The following is a 17684-nucleotide window of genomic DNA, read 5'->3' as shown; positions in this document are numbered from 1 at the left end:
TAGTTCACCAGCATATTGGTTCTTCTCAGCCTTCAAGGCTTCATAAGCGCTCCCCATATCACAAGTTTTCTACAAAACGAATCAAAGGGTTATCAGCAACTTTCTCAATACAAACTATGTTCTTCAGACCCCTGCCGACGCAAGCAGTCGACAGCGGTCTCGGGGACTACACCCAGTGGGTTCACTAAGAGTGACCCCACTGGCATGCACCTCAAGCAGGTCTGCCCTATTGAGGTGCACGTTTTCACCTACGCCTCCGAGGCTAAAGCTACTCCACCTGTGTGCAGTTTACTCTAGGGAACTCTTACCACAAGAGTGCTCCGACTGCAGCAAGAACTTGCACTCAGAAATCTTGTCTACGGACACGACAAAAATAAAGACCAAATGTATAAAGACAACTGTCGGTGCAAGCACTCGACAGAAGTCTCGGGGACTACACCCACTGGGTTCACTCGGAGTGAACCCATTGCAAACAACAGACTACGATAACACCCAGTGGGTTACAAAGGAAAAGTAAGTACTTACTAGACTACTTACTCGGATGTCGTCGCGCAGCTCCAAGCTCCGCTGGTACAAAGCCGCAACGGAGTCATAAGCCTTCTTGGCCTCCCCGGTCATCAGCTCCGCTTGGATCATGGCTCCCTTGGCCGCTCCCACCTGCTCCTCTGGGACACACCGAATGCTGAATTCAACATTCGACGAACCGGGAATCGTGGGAAGATCCTGGGGCATCCCAAGATTCGCCCCAGTCAGTTCGTCGCCCACCGGCACTGGTTCGGTCCATGGAGGCACTTCAGTCGGCGGAGCGTCGGCGGCAGGGGCAGCAGCTGGAGGAGCAGCCTCAAGGACAAGCTCCATGATAGGCTCCGCGGCCACCTCGGCTCTCCCGTGCCCGTCTTCGTCCGGGTGAATCGCCCCTGACAAGCCGAATAGCATGATGATTCAGGAAAAGAAAAGGATAGTACAGTCTACAGGAATAAAACACATGACTCTCCTACAACATACCCGGCTGGGACGAGATGACGTTGTCTGTGTCCATGGGGTCATCCCCTTGGCGGACCGGAGAGGTTGTAGAAGTGGCGACCCTGTTAAGTGAAGCCCATTCGACTTGTAAAGCGGGAGTTCACTCGGATAACATAAAAAGCCGAGAGTTGGATTCGCTTACGTGGATGTGACGGGGATTGCAACCCTCATGCGCGGCAGAGCCCTCGGAGGTTTGGGCCCACTCGGTTTAGGCGCCCTGGGAGATTGGCCTGCAGGCTCAGCGGGGGCGTCCCTGGACCTCTTCGTGCCTCGAGCACTCGGGACCGCCGGAGCGGTAGGAAGAGCACTCGACAACGCGGGGGGAGCCGAAGGGACGGCAGGCTCATGTCGACGCTTACTCCGTTGTTCGGGCGGTGGAGGCGGAGAGTCGCGCTCTTCGTCTTCTTCCTCCTCCTCGCTGTCCTCCTCCGACTCCCTGCTGTCGGAGACATATTCGGCGCTATCCACGCTCCCCTCCTGGCTACCTTCTTCCTCCTCCTCCTCCGGATCTCCGTTCGAGACAGGGGAGGACCAGTTGGTCCATTCCTACATGAGATTCAGTCGGAAACATTAAGCATCACACGAGGATATAAATGAACGACTGAAATCAAAACAGTTCGATATATTCGGCTAATGCTACTCACCTGATTCGGTGGCGGGTTGTCCGCGCTGTAAGGCACCACTCGGCGAGCTCCTTTAGGGTTCTCGCAAGGTCCCGTGATTTGGAGCACTATCGAGGTCACCTTCTCCTCGAGTATGCCCACCGCGACGGTCCGAGTGGAGTCCTCGAGCCCTGTGTAGAGCCACATAGCATGGTGGCGAGCTTGAAGAGGCTGGATCCGCCGTCCGATGAAGACTTCCAACAGGTCAATACCGGTGACCCCCCTCCTGACAACATCCGCGAGTGCCTCGACCAAAGGCTGGATGTCATTCCTCTCGGCTTTCGAGAGGGCGAGTTGCTTGGGTGGAGCAGGGCGGTCTAGACTAAATGGAGGCAGCCCAGTCGACGCGTTCAGACAGGCTAGGTCCTGGCAGTAGAACCACGTCGACTGCCAGTTCCTAACCGACTCGTTCAACTGGAGAGCAGGGTAGCTACTCCGACTCTTTTTCTGAAACCCTAAACCCCCGCAGAGCTGGAGGAGATGCGTCTTGTCATCCGACTGACTAAGACGTTTGATGGTTTGAGAGCGGGCGGAGAAGATCTGTTTGAATAAACCCCAATGAGGGGGGCAACCGATAAAGCATTCACACAAAACAATGAAGGCCGAAAGGTGGGCAATGGCATTCGGAGGGAAGTGATGGAGTTGAGCATCAAAATGATTCATGATGCCTTTGAAGAAAGGGTGGGGGGCAGAGAGAAACCTCGGTGAACGTGGCTGAGGAGCAAGATGCGTTCCCCCTCCCGTGGCGCCGGCTCAACCTCGTCGTCCGCCGGCAACCTCCAAGATTTATGCACGAGCTGGCCGTGCTCTACCAGCTCCAGCAGGTCCCCCTCCGTCACTGTGGAGGGGAGAAAGTCTCCCTGGATCCATCCAGCTGGCAATGGCCGCTGCCGCCGTTGAGCAGCCGTCGCCTTGCCCTTCTTCTTCCTTGCCTCCATCTTGCTGGTCTGGCCCTTGGTCATGGCGGCGATGGCGAGCTCTCGAGAAGGACGAGAAGAGAAAGGTGTATGAGCGCAAGAGGTGGCGAGGAAGACGGAGCAAGCAAGAGAAGAGGATTCGGCGAGCGTAACCGAAGGGTCTCGTCGGCCAGAGTTAAATAGAACACCGACTGGGTCGCTGGCGAGCGGGCCCGAAATCTTATCCGCCCAACCAGCCGCGGCGATATCGGCGGAAGAGTTGAAGGCGCGAGGATCGAGGAGTTAGACGCTACTCGAGCGCGCTGACGTCGCCCCCGCTAAGCGCGCGGAACCCGAAATTTGAGATCCCGGAAAATCCGCTGCTGTCAGTTGACCGGTCGTGTCAAAAGATGCCGCGAAAGCACTCGGTTCCCGACAGTCAGTTCCGCAGAACACATTCACTCGGATCATTGGTCAGGAGAGATAGAATGGATAGAGGCAAGCAACGCCCAAGACGGACCTAGTCCAATCGGATCTGAGCATCGAGCACTGCTTTGACGTTTCAACCCCAATGATGGGGTCATAGTCCTAGGGTAGGGTCATAGGCCTGTCCTACAGGTCCTACCCATGGACTACCCCACTCAAGGGACAGGACCTTAAGTATGCCCGACTGTATTAATGTGTCCCCATCATCTAGTCGGTAACGGGCCGAGAATCATCCAGTCGGAGACTAAGACTCGGAGGACACCGGACCTACCGACCGGATACACTCGGTGCGTCGTAACCCCCCTGGAGGGAAACGGCCATACGTTTCCGGGTGCATTAACTAGCATTTATAGCATACGTTACCTGTAACGCATGCATTCAATCGCCACTACTCCACCCTTGAATCAGAACCGTTGTGGAGGGCAGCGCACTCTATATAAGCCGCCCTCCCCCACTGGTAAAAGGGTTAGAAAAACATTGTACTCCATATTACACTCGGTAACAAGCTCCAGGAGCACTGAGACGTAGGGCTATTACCTCCACCGTAGAGGGGCCTGAACTCATACAACCTCGCCGTAGCTAGGACTCTGCCCATCTCATTCGTACCCTACACATCTACTGTCAGGCTTATACCCACGACACCTGCCACCGCCACCACCCCCCTGGTGGCGCAGGGCAAGCTTGTGGGCTGCCTGACGGCCCACTAGCTCCCCCCTTTTGCTATATGAAGGGTTTTGGTCCAGAAAAAATCATTCGGGAGCTTTTTCGTGGTTTCGCCGCCGCCACGAGGCGGAACTTGAGCAGATCCAATCTAGAGCTCCGGCAGGACGATCCTGCCGGGGAAACTTCCCTCCCGGAGGGGGGAATCGTTGCCATCGTCATCACCAACACTCCTCTCGTCGGAGGGGAGGCATCTTCATCAACATCTTCATCAGCACCATCTCCTCTCCAATCCCTAGTTCATCTCTTGTAATCAATCTCCGTCTCACGACTCCGATTGGTATTTGTAAGGTTGCTAGTAGTGTTGATTACTCTTTGTAGTTGATGCTAGTTGGATTACTTGGTGGAAGAGTTTATGTTCAGATCCTTGATGCTATTCATTACACCTCTGATCATGATTATGATTATGTTTTGTGAGTATTTACTTTTGTTCTTGAGGACATGGGATAAGTCATGCTGATAATAGTCATGTGAATTTGATATTCATTCGGTATTTTGATATGTTGTATGTTGTTTTTCCTCTAGTTGTGTTATGTGAACGTCGACTACATAACACTTCACCATATTTGGGCCTAGAGGAAGGCATTGGGAAGTAGTAAGTAGATGATGGGTTGCTGGAGTGACAGAAGCTTAAACCCCAGCCTATGTGTTGCTTCGTGAGGGGCTGATTTGGATCCACTAGTTTAATGCTATGGTTAGACTTTGTATTAATTCTTCTTTTGTAGTTGTGGATGCTTGCGAGAGAGGTTAATCATAAGTGGGATGCTTGTACAAGTAAGGGCAGTACCCAAGCGCCGGTCCACCCACATATCAAACTATCAAAGTAACGAACGCGGATCATATGAACATGATGAAACTAGCATGACAGACATTCCCGTGTGTCCTCGGGAGCGTTTTTCCTCCTATAAGAATTTGTTCAGGCATGTCCCTTGCTAAAAAAGGGATTGGGCCACTTGCTGCATCGTTGCTACTACTTGTTACTTGTTACTTTTCGCTTGCTACATTTCACCTCACTACACCATCACTTGTTACCGCTAATTTGAGTGCTTGCAGTTATTACCTTGCTGAAATCCGCTTATCAGAGCCTTCTGCTCCTCGTTGGATTCGACACTCTTACTTATCGAAAGGACTACGATTGATCCCCGATACTTGTGGGTCATCAGGTACTCCTTCTGGTCTAGAAAAAATCATTATATATACTTCCGTTTGGTCTGACCCCTGCATCATGCAGATTTCCTCTGTTTTTCGTTTCGAGCCTGTTTTCTGCCGCAGATCTAGGTCAAGATGTCTTTTGAGGATTCAGAGGGGGAGAGCTATGTAGCTGATTACCTTGCTAACCCCAAGGTCTATGGGGACTTGGATCCTTACGGCTGGACAGCTGATGAGGAAGAAGCCTAAGACCTTGTTTATCCCTTCTCGTTTCTTGCAGGAGAGTAAGCAGGAATTATGCCAAAGGGTGTTGAAGCTTGAAGAGGACAATGATGATTTGAGGGAGCAGAATTTTATGCTCAAGTGGAAATTAAACAAACTCAAGACCTCTTCAACAAGTCCACCACCTTCACCACCAAACGAAGACAACTGAGCATTGGTATGGGCAATCCCCTTGGCTTGTGCCAAGCTTGGGGGAGTTGCCCCGGTATCGTATCACCATCACATCTTTTGCCTTTACCTTTGTTTTAGTTTTCCTTTTCAGTTTTCTCTTTCTCTAGTAGAATAAAAGTCTTAGTGTTTTAGTCTTGAGTTTTGCTTTGTGTCACCCGCGATGTATTCTTGCTCGTGAGCCTTATAATAAAGAGTGTCTTAGTTGAAGGGCTTTGCCTCTTGCCATGACCAAAAGAGTGAGAATAGAACAAAAGCATGAAAGATCATGTAATGATCTTATGGGAAGTGATGGCTTCACATATAAAAAGAATGAGGATTGAAACTTGTTGAGGATAGGCAAACGTAGATCTTGGTCATTGTTGCAATTAATAGGAAGTGATAAAGAAGGAGAGGTTCACATATAAATATATCATCTCTGACACCATCTATGATTGTGAACACTCACTAAACTATTACATGCCTAGAAGTAGATGTTGGACAAGGAAGACAACGTAATGAATTGTTTTTCTTGGCTCCGAACAATGTTATATGATTAGAGATCCCTTAGCTTGTGACGATTGCTTCCACCTCATATTATCCAAAACTCCCGCACCAAGTAGAGATACTACTTGTGCATCCATAAACCTTCAAACCAGTTTTGCATTGAGTGTCCACCATACCTACCTATGGATTGAATAAGATCCCTCAAGTAAGTTGTCATCGGTGCAAGGAATAAAAATTGCTCTCTAATATGTATGATCTATTAGTGTGTGGAAAATAAGCTTTATACGAACCTGTGATGAGGAAGACATAAAAGCGACAGACTGCATAATAAATTTCTTTATCACAGGAGGCAATATAAAGTGACGTTCCTCCGCACTAAGAGGACACGCATCCAAACCTCAAAAGCGCATGACAACCTGTGCTTCCCTCTACGAAGGGCCTATCTTGTACCTTTACTTTTTGCCCTTGAAAGAGTCATGGTGATCTTCACCAATTCCTTATTGTGCCTTTGTCTTGGCTACCGTCATATGCTTGGGAAAGATCTGTATTCATATGTCAACTTGGAGGTAAGTATTCATGAATTATTATTGTGGACATTACCCTTGAGGTAAGCAGTTGGGAGGCAAAAATGTAAGCCCCTATCTTTCTCTGTGTCCAGCTGAAACTTTGATCTCATGAGTACCACGTGAGTTGTAGCATTTGTAGAGAATGAAAGAATGATTGAGTATGTGGATTTGCTTTACAAGCTCTTATTTGACTCCTTCTGATGTTGTGATAAATTGCAATTGCTTCAATGACTAAAGGCTATCGGTTGTTACTTCTCGGTAAGGTTCTTGATCCATGCTTTACTTTGTGAAGAAATTATCACTTTAGCATGAGAGATTATATGTTGGTATTGTTGTTCTGATCTTGATCATGATGCATGCATGTCCGTATCTTGTTTTGTAGACACCTCTCTCCCTAAACATGTGTACATATTTATTGAGCTCGGCTTTCGCTTGAGGACAAGCGAGGTCTAAGCTTGGGGGAGTTGATACGTCCATTTTGCATCATGTTTTCATGTTAATATTTATCACTTCTTTGGCTATTATTTCACTTCACGGTACAATTATTATGCCTTTTCTCTCTTATTTTGCAAGGTTTACATGAAGAGGGAGAATGCCGGCAACTGGAATTCTGGCCTGAAAGTGGATCAAAGATGAGATACCTATTCTGCGCAACTCCAAACACCGTAAAAATCAACGAGGAATTTTTTTCCCGATTTATCAAAAATACTGGGCCGAAGAAGTGCCATAGGAGCACCAGGGGGTGCCCACAAGCCTGCACGGCGCGGCCACCACCCCCCCCCCCCCAGGTCGCGCCATGGGGGCTTGTGGGCAGCCCACTGGCCCACTTGCTCCCCTCTTTTGCTATATGGAGGGTTTCATCGAGGAAAAAATCAGGGAGGAGCTTTTTCGTGGTTTCGCCGCCGCCACGAGGCGGAACTTGAGCAGAACCAATCTAGAGCTCCGGCAGGACGATCCTGCCAGGGAAACTTCCCTCCCGGAGGGGGAAATCGTCACCATCGTCATTACCAACACTCCTCTCATCGGAGGGGACTCGTCACCATCAGCAACTTCATCAGCACCATCTCATCTCCAAACCCTAGTTCATCACTTGTAACCAATCTCCGTCTCGCGACTACGATTGGTACTTGTAAGGTTGCTAGTAGTGTTGATTACTCTTTGTAGTTGATGCTAGTTGGATTACTTGGTGGAAGAGTTTATGTTCAGATTCTTGATGCTACTCATTACCTCTCTGGTCATGAATATGATTATGCTTTATGAGTAGTTACTTTTGTTCCTGAGGACATGGGATAAGTCATGCTAATAGTAGTCATGTGAATTTGGTATTCGTTCGGTTATTTGATATGTTGTATGTTGTTTTTCCTCTAGTGGTGTTATGTGAACGTCGACTACATAATACTTCACCATATGAAGAAACTCCATGCAGATGGATCGTTTGGGCTCACTTGATTTTGAATCACTTGAGACATGCAAATCATACCACATGGGGAAGATGACTGAAGGCCTCGTTTTCAAGTGAGATGGAACAAGAAAGTAACTTGTTGGAAGTAATACATTTTGATGTGTGCAATGCAATGAGTGCTGAGGCACGCAGTGGATATCAGTATGTTCTTACTTCACAGATGATTTGAGTAGATAATAGTACATTTACTTGATGAAACACAAGTCTGAATTATTGAAAGGTTCAAGTAATTTCAGAGTGAAGTTGAAGATCGTCGTGACAAGAGTGTAAAATGTCTACGATATGATCATAGAGATGAATATGTGAGTTGCGAGTTTGCTACACATTTAAGACAATGTGAAAATTGTTTCACAACGAATACCACCTGGAACACCATGGTGTGATGGTGTGTACGAACGTCATAGTCGCGCCCTATTGGGTATGGTGCATACTATGATGTCTCTTATTGAATTACCACTATAGTTTTTCGGTTAGGCATTAGAGACAACCGCATTCACTTTAAATAGGACACCATGTAATTCCGTTGATATGACACCGTATGAACTATGGTTTGGAGAAACCTAAGCCGTCGTTTCTTAAAAGTTTCGGGCTGCGACGCTTATGTGAAAAAGTTTCAGTCTGATAAGCTCGAACCCAAAGTGGATAAATGCATCTTCATAGGATACCCAAAACAGTTGGGTATATCTCCTATCTCAGATCCGGAAGCAAAGTGTTTGTTTCTAAAAACGGGTCCTTTCTCGAGGAAAAGTTTCTCATGAAAGAATTGAGTGGGAGGATGGAGGAACTTGATGACGTTGTTGAACCGTCACTTCAACCGGTGTGTAGCAGGGCGCAGGAAGTTGTTCCTTTGGCGCCTACACCAGTTGGAGTGGAAGCTGATGATAGTGATCATGAAGCTTCGGATCAAGTTACTACCAAACCTTGTAGGTCGAGAAGGAAATGTACCGCTCCAGAGTGGTACGATAATCATGTCTTGGAGGTCATGTTGTTGGACAACAATGAACCTATGAACTATGGAGAAGCGAGGTAGGATCCATGTATGAAGACAAAGTATAGACTTTGGAACAACTACTTGATAGTCGTAAGACTGTTAGGTATAGATGGATCTTTTAATAGGAAGACGGGCGATGATGGTGAATGTCACCATTAAGAAAGCTCGACTTATCACAAAGATGTCTCTAACAAGTTCAAAGAGTTGACTATGATGAGACTTTCTCACTCGTAGCGATGCTAAAAGTCTGTTGGAATTATGTTAGCAGTTGCTGCATTATTTATGAAATCTTGCAGATACGATGTGAAAACATTGTTTCCTCGACGGCTTCATTGAGGAAAGGTTGTATGTGATACAACCAGAAGGTTTTTTCGATCCAAAGGATGCTAACAAGTATGCAAGCTCTAGCGATCCTTTTATGGACTGGAGCAAGCATCTCGGAGTTGGAATATACGCTGTGATGAGATGATCAAAGCTTTTGGGTTTATACAAGGTTTATGAGAAACTTGTATTTCCAAAGAAGTGAGTGGGAGCACTATAGAATTTCTGATGAGTATATGTGGTTGACATATTGTTGATCGGAGATAATGTAGAATTTATAGAAATCATAAAGGATTGTTTGAAAGGAGTTTTTCAAAGGAAAACCTGGATTGAGCTACTTGAAACATTGAGCACCAAGATCTATGGAGATAGATCAAGACGCTTAATAGAACTTTCAAATGAAAACATACAGTGACAAGATTTTGAAGGAGTTCAAAATAGATCAGTCAAACTAAGAGTTCTTGGTTGTGTTATAAGGTGTGAGTATTGAGTAAGACTCAAATCCCGACCACGGCAGATTAAAGAGAAAGGACGAAGGTCGTCCCCTATGCCTTAGCCATAAGCTCTATAGTATGTTGTGTTGTGTATTGCACCTGATGTCAAGGGGTACAAAAGTGATCCGGGAATGGATTACTGGACAGCGGTCCAAAGTTATCCTTAGTAACTGGTGGACTAAGGAATTTTTCTCGATTATGGAGGTCATAAAAGAGATCGTTGTAAAGGGTTACATCGATGCAAGCTTTGACACTAATCCAAATGACTATGAGTAGTAAACCGGATTCATATAGTGGAGCAATAATTTGGAATAGTTCCAAATGGCGCGTGGTAGCAGCATGTATAGGATGACATAGAGATTTGTAAAGCACATGCGGATCTGTAAGGTTAAGACCCATTGACTAAAAACCTCTCTCACGAGCAATACATGATCAAACCCTTGAACTGTATGGGTGTAAGATTCATTGCAATCACATAGTGGTGTGAACTAGATTATTGACTCTAGTGCAAGTGGGGGACTGTTGGAAATATGCCCTAGAGGCAATAATAAATTGGTTATTATTATATTTCCATGTTCATGATAATCGTTTATTATCCATGCTAGAATTGTATTGATTGGAAACTCAAATACATGTGTGGATACATTGACAACACATTGTCCCTAGTGAGTCTCTAGTTGACTAGCTCGTTGATCAAAGATGGTCACGGTTTCCTGGCCATAGACAAGTGTTGTCACTTGATATTGGGATCACATCATTAGTAGAATGATGTGATGGACAAGACCCAAACTATGAACGTAGCATATGATCGTGTCAGTTTATTGATAATGTTTTCTGCATGTTAGTGTAAGTGTTCCTATGACCATGAGATCATGCAACTCCCGGACACCGAGGAATACCTTGTGTGTATCAAACATTGCAACGTAACTGGGTGACTATAAAGGTGCTCTACAGGTATCTCCGAAGGTGTCTGTTGGGTTGGTGTGAATCAAGAGTGCGATTTGTCACTCCGTATGACGGAGAGGTATCCCAGGGCCCACTCGGTAATACAACATCACAACAAGCCTTGCAAGCAATGTGACTAAAAAGTTAGTCACGGGATCTTGTATTATGGAACGAGTAAAGAGACTTGCCGGTAACGAGATTGAACTAGGTATGGAGATACCGACGATCGAATCTCGGGCAAATAACATGCCGATGGACAAAGGGAACAATATACGTGATTGATTAAATCATTGACATCATGGTTCAATCGATAAAGATCTTCGTAGAATATGTAGGAACAAATATGGGCATCCAGGTCCTGCTATTAGTTATTGACCGTAGATGTGTCTCGGTCATGTCTGTATAGTTCTCGAACCCGCAAGGTCTGCACACTTAACATCTAGTGACGCTAGAGTAATATTCGGATATGTACGTTGGTGACCGAATGTTGGTCGGAGTCCCGGATGAGATCCCGGACGTCATGAGGAGCCCCGGAATGGTCTTGAGGTAAAGATTTGTATATGGGAAGTCCTATTTTGGCTACCGGAAAAGTTTCGGGTTTATCGGGAAGCTTATGGAAGGTTCGGGAAGGTTCCACAGGTTTCTGGAGGAGTCCGGAAGGGTCCCTCCAGTCCCTAGGACGTGTATGGGCTGTAAGGTGGCGTCCAAGCCTTGTTGGGCCAGCCACCAAGGGCCCATGCGGTTTGGAGGGAAGAGTCCCTAAAGGGGAAGGCACCTCCTAGGTGCCTTGGGGAGGGAGGAAACCTCCCTAGGCCCACACCCCTCCTTGGAGGAGGGGCTAGGGCTACGACCGAGCCCTCCCTTTTCCCTCCTATATATAGTGGGGGAGAGGGAGGGGCTGAACACACCAATTCCCAAGCCCCGGAGGCAGCCCTACCTCTCCCATAACTCTGTTTTCTCCTTAGATCGGTTCTAGCACCGCTTGGCGAAGTCCTGCTGGCACTGCTCCACCATGGCGTCGTGCTGGTTGAGATCCCATCTACTTCTCCTTCCTCTCTTGCTGGATCAACAAGGAGGAGACGTCATTGAGCCGTACGTGTGCTGAACGCGGAGGTGACGTCCGTTCGATGCTAGATCAGGATGGGTTGTGGGACGGCGACGATTTGGATCGCGAAGACGTTCCACTACATCAACCGTGTTTCTTAACGCTTCCCGCTTAGCGATCTACAAGGGTATGTAGATTCACTCTACCCTCTCGTAGATGATCATCACCATGGATAGGTGTTGCGTGTGCGTAGGAAATTTTTTGTTTTCCATGCAACGTTCCGCAACATTTCGGTCGTCCACGCCGTTGTGCTCTTTCTCCGTGTAGGCGTCGGCGTGTGATGGAGCGTCGGCGTTATTGTTATCGGAGCCGGACGTGGTGGAGACGTCGTTATCGTCCTCGACCAAGCTGCAACGCATGCCAGACAGCATGCGAAGCAGGTGGTCCTGCTCCTTCGCGTGGCGGTCTGCTTTCGCCTTCGCCGCCTCTTTCGTTGCCTAATGCTTCAATAACTGGATGGCCAGTCGGAGTGTTTCGGCATTCTTGCGACGGAGGCGATGCGCATCCGTCTCTATCATCGTCAGCGAGCGACGAAGGACGCCCGCGAGGAGCTTGTCCTCGGGGTCAACCGACGCGCTCGAGGTCGAACGCCGCACGGTCGGCGCCTCCCGCCTATCCCTAGCCCGTTGTCGCTTGGGACGGGTTGCACGTGCCTCGGATTCCGACGTCCGTGTGCGCCCCATCCCCGGCGCGGGCACGAGGACCTAGCGGTGGCCGGGCACCGCTTCCTAAGCAGAAGGTGGTGAAGGTGGGCGACGTACCTAACCTGGAGCGGACCTCCCGGAGCGGGAGTGACCGGAGCTGTGCGCCTCGCAAGAAGGGCCTGCGACATCGTCGGCGTTCCGTCGGCGTGCGACAGGCCCGGAGGATGCATATCCACCATCGTCGACGCTCCGTTGGCGTGCGACTGGCCCAAAAGATGCAGATCCAACACCGATGGGGCCGCCTTGGTCCTGCAGCGACTGGCGCAACACGATGCGGAGGGCCACCTCCTCCACATCGACGTTCGATCAGTCAAAGCTGCTTCCGTCATCGGTCATCGAATCGGAACGTGGGTAGGGGAAGTGGAGTGGACGGAGAGTGAACCACCGGATGTCTAGGATTTTACCGATTCGGGTATTTAGTGGGGTCCGTGGTGGGCCGGGCTGACGTGTCGGTGTGGTCGGTGGTGGCCAGGCAGTCACACAGGCGTGCCCGGCTTCCTCCATATCCACATTATATTTGGAGTGGATATAAAAGGTGTTGGTCAATCCAAACATTTGATGCTTGTTTAAGGAGTCTGTCTGGATCGATTTTTCATGACCGGCTAGTGACCAAAGTCCGGATCCGGCTGTAGATGCTGTGAGGTTACACGTAAAAAAAACATTCGCAAAAAAAAGGGTTACACGTAAAAAATGGCCCCCGTTGTGTGCATCACGTCGTTCTCGTCGCACTCTCACCATACTTCCGATCTCCGCGCTCGTACTCACGAACGCTCTAGCTAGCTGACAACGGCATGGGCGCAGCGTACCATCCGTAGATCTCGCACGTCTCGCGCGTGTGTGCATGCATATGCATGCATGGTACACTACCACCTTTTTTTTCTTTGAAATAATGCATGCATGCATGGTACTCGTACCTAGGCAGCGGCGTTGCTGTCGCACGCACGTACGAATCGAACGGTCCCGATGCTCCTCGCCACGCCAGCCAGCCAGCCAGCGATATGATCCTGGACCTGGACAGACAGGTACCAGCGGAGCGGACCACTTTCGAGATCGACGACACGACACTGTCGCTACAATCGGACGCTGCTTGGAGCCTTTCTCCGCTAACCTTTCCTGCGAGACGTACTACAGTACATGCATGAGACCGGCCGCAACGTCGGGGTCGACAATGCATATGTGTGCCCGGCCGGCTTGTCCACTTGCCGTGGCACCCTCCCAAACGCACCGGGCGACACCAAGAATTTTGCGTTCCGGAACGTCTTGCCAGTTCGCAATCCATACCTGCCTGACATGAATCGTTGAGATTGAACGGAGAACAGTGGCCTTATATGATTCGTGGACGAGCGCCCGATTGCAAGGACGTCACTGTAGAGTGCGGATGCCCTTACGTACGATTTAGTTTTTCTTGAAGACACACGCGATATCCCATGTTAGGTAATAATGGTAGCTGCTATGGCCACGAACGAAACGATCCAAATCAGTCATGGTAGCTGCTGTGGCCCGAGCATCTTTCCATGTGTGGCGCTGATCTAGCCAGTGGTTGGGACTTGAGATCGGGTGGGCAGGTAAGCCATGAGCGGATTCTGTATTCTTGTGCCGGTGAATTCGTTTCTGTCTCCAATTAATGTGTTTTCTTTTCGTCCCTTGAGATGTCCACTGCTTCTTACTTGAAAACAAATATAACTGTCACTAAAAAATCAAATGTATGCACGGCAGGCTAGCAGCCGTGCGGGCGGTGGATCTGGCGTCCCGGCCGCGCGGGCGGCGGGATCCGGTGGTCGTTGGCGTCCGGCGACGGCTTCTGCGGTGACCGGTGCGCGCGATCTGACGCCTCCCCTCCTCCCCTGTTCGGCGAGCGGGCCAGCCTGGTCAGGTCGCGCTTCCTTGGGTCGCCGGCTCTATTCAGGAGGCGCTACTGGTGGACGGGATCTAGTTCGGGCAAAATCCCTAGTCGGCCATGGCCGGCCGCGTCGACGACGCCGCCTGTGGGCGCCGTTCCCCTCCTTGGAGGCGTCGGTATGGACTGATCCCCTCACTTCCCCTTCTCCTAGGTCTTCCGGGCGAAAGCTTTAACTTTGTTGGGTGGCGGCGGCGCTCACGGCGCCGTTCCCTTCTTGAAGGCGTCGCTTTGGGAACCTTGGGGCTGGGTGACGCTTGTGGGTGGTGGGCGACGGCGGTGGTGCGGCCCTATCCTAGCATGGATCTGCGTCCGTTGCTTGGAGATGGACTCGCGTAGGTGGAGGTCGTCGTTTGACGTCATGGTGGCGTCGATGGCGGAGGCACCTGCCAGGGTTAGCACCTCAATCTGCTCTGAAGATGGACTAGTGAAAGATGGCGGCGGCGACACATGTGCGTGCGTCGGACCGGTTTGTGCCCCGGACCCGGTATGTGGCTCGGTCGGGGCCTCCAGCTTTAGATGTTAGGCTTAGGTGAGAGGTCTGGGTATTTGACCCAACTTGCACTCCTTCATCATATGGATAGATGTAGTGGCAGATGTTGCCAAGATGACAGATTCAGACATTTTGTTGTACTACTTTCTAAGGTCCTCGAGAATAATCAATAAAATGACCGCATGCATCTTCCAGATGCAGAGGCCGGGGGTCATCCTCCTTTTCTAAAAAAAAAAATCAAATGTATTTTTTATCAGAAAACCTGGAACTTATGAGCATACAACCAAATCCGCGGAGCCAAGATTCGAATAGGAGCCGCCTATGCCGTGTATTACCAAGGGTTTCGCTAGCAATCAAACATCATATTTCTTCTGGCATGGCAGATTGATCTTTCGAGATGTCAAATTATGTTGTCATGAGGATGTCATTTTCTAACAATTTTAGCATTTCATTTTCCGTGCTTAAAAATTTAACATTGAATTTTTAGCATTTTCGTTAAAAAATGGTCGGTGCAATTTTTAAAATAAATTTTCCAGTGTACCTGGAGATGAGTCTTCTAACAATAGTTTTTTTACTAGTATTTCATTTCCAGGATGAAGTGGTTTACTTTTTTTTTAGACAAAGATAGAGCGGTTTACTTACAAGAAACAAATAAGTGGAAGAATGGTAGCCTTATGATTGGAGCCGGCACCAACCCAACCCAAGACAAAACCGAGGAGCCAGCGGCGACAAAAACACTCCTGTCGCGATAAAACCGAGAGGGCGACGCGTCAGGCCGCATGAAAACAGCGGTGGGGCCCAGCGACGGCGACGGCCCATCCGAACCCGCACCAAATCCGCCCGACCCCTGGGCACGGCGGGCAGCCCACCTCGCCAGCTGTCAGGGCTCACAGACCACGCATTCAAAAGGCCGTGCGCCCGTCCAGCTCAGCCCCCCCGACGTGGACCTCCCTCCCGCAGGCCCACGCTACGGCCTGCGGCCCGTACAGGAGCTGCCGCCTCCCACCGACACGCGGGGCCAGCGAGGACGGACGGACGTGGCCACATGCTCCACGGCGCTGGCGCATAAATACCACCTGGCTGCCACCACATGTCCAGGGAGGAGCGGCGCGCTGCGAGCCGAGGCGGAGGAGCGGAGTTGAGGCAGACGTCGCCGGACTGCGATGACACCGGCCGCCGACGCCGTCATCATCGCCGTAGCAGAAGCTAGCCGGAGCGAGCAGTCCAGGAGCGGCAGCCGGAGAGCGGCGGCGGAGGCGCCGTCCGTCCCGTCGTCCTACGTCGTGTGGGAGAAGGAGCGGTAACTGGTTCGTCAGAGCGGTCGGGAGGGGCGAGCATGGAGGTGGAGGCGGCGAGGTGCGAGTGCTGCGGCTTCACGGAGGAGTGCACGCCGGAGTACATCGCGGCGGTGCGGGCCGAGTACCTGGGCCGCTGGGTCTGCGGGCTCTGCGCGGCGGCCGTGGGCGACGAGGTCCGCCGCGCGGGCGCCGGCGGGCAGCGCGCGATCACCACGGCCGAGGCGCTCGACCGGCACGGCGCGTTCGCGCGGGAGGCGCCGCGGGCGCCCGGGAAGAAGGCGGCCGAGGAGCTCGTGGCCGCCGTGTCGCGCCTGCTCAGGCGATGCCTCGACTCGCCGCCGGCGTCGCCCGCCGCGCCGCAGGCGCGCAAGGTCGCCGCAGGGACGCGGTGCACGGTCGACGCCGAGGACGCCTGATTGATCAAGCTAAGCCTTGTGGCGGTTGCTGCTGTTGCCAATGATTGGGCAACGCCGTCAAGAATAATGCTTCGGGGGCATGGCATGTTGCCTGCCGTCGCGAAGAATGAATAATTTGCGTCCTGGCTGATGATTGCTCGAGACAGGAGCGGTCGAGCTCCGTATGATCGAGCATGAAGTTATTACGTAATGCGCTGGTGTACGTACCATTTTTTGTTATTGAAGAAACTATAGTACTTATTCGATTGTGTTGAGTATTATATTAGCTGAGGCTTCGGCTACGCATTGTAGCCGCTCTGTACAAAAGCATTGTACCGGAGTTATGCAGGCTTCTTGTAAGGTTTTCAGGCTTGTAAAAGTAGTATTGGCTTAATTATTTGTAATAATCTACGGTGGTGTACATTTATCTCGTTGTATTTTTCTGTACGCATGTTCGTATCAGGGCCGTCTCCAGAAATTTGAGGCCCCGGTGCGAAATGCAGAGAGGGCCCTAAAATCTGAAGAAAAAATACCTATAAACTAAAGCTTATTCTCATACCCCAGAAAAAAACATACTCACTTAATTTATATAATTTGAAATACCTGTTATTTCATATGATATTTCAAAAATATATCAGACTACTAATTATCTTCCAAATAGTTTAACCATTGAGCAATGTACATATAGCAATTTGTTCATTAGTTGAAAAACTGATGCACATGTTCCGTATACTCATTAGTCACTAAATTGTTGAAGAAGAAGTTAAAACAAAATCTGCTCTGTCCTGAATGTACCTGATGTGGACAAGGACTAGACGGTGATGCCTAAATTAAATCTCCCAATTGATCAAACCTTAGCCTTGGCACTCAACCAGCAGATGTCTTCCGTTCTACTTGGCGGCATGGGCCCGTGCTAGGTAAATGATGATTTCTCATCTGGGTTAGCCTTGCGCTGTCTTCTGCTTTCCTTGATGCTGTTGGCTGGCCCCTGCTAGTCCTGGTTATCGCTTATTTTTGCTCAAATTCGTGGCGCGAATTATGCCACCAGGCCCTGCCCTATTGTTGTTTGTGTTTGTGCCGCCGGCAAGCAGATCCGATCAAATCAGGGAGACTCGGAAGGTTGGAAGCGAAGCTACGACCT

The 17684-nt window shown here is 49.8% G+C and overlaps 1 protein-coding gene across 1 annotated transcript; it reads left to right on the top strand.

Moving 5' to 3' along the window:
- The first annotated feature begins 15930 nt into the window (after window positions 1-15930).
- Window positions 15931-16970, top strand: LOC123409038. The gene has a single exon (XM_045102035.1). It carries the CDS (start codon window positions 16187-16189, stop codon window positions 16562-16564), a length of 378 nt encoding a protein of 125 aa, XP_044957970.1. The 5' UTR covers window positions 15931-16186; the 3' UTR covers window positions 16565-16970.
- Window positions 16971-17684: the final 714 nt, after the last annotated feature.

The sequence above is a fragment of the Hordeum vulgare genome, chromosome 7H (assembly GCF_904849725.1).
Source record: "Hordeum vulgare subsp. vulgare chromosome 7H, MorexV3_pseudomolecules_assembly, whole genome shotgun sequence".
Taxonomy (NCBI): domain Eukaryota; kingdom Viridiplantae; phylum Streptophyta; class Magnoliopsida; order Poales; family Poaceae; genus Hordeum; species Hordeum vulgare.
This window is presented reverse-complemented; position numbering and strand designations above follow the sequence as displayed.

Excerpts from the sequence above, each read along its gene's own strand:
- LOC123409038 (XM_045102035.1), top strand. The coding sequence starts at position 16,187 with ATGGAGGTGGAGGCGGCGAGGTGCGAGTGCTGCGGCTTCACGGAGGAG.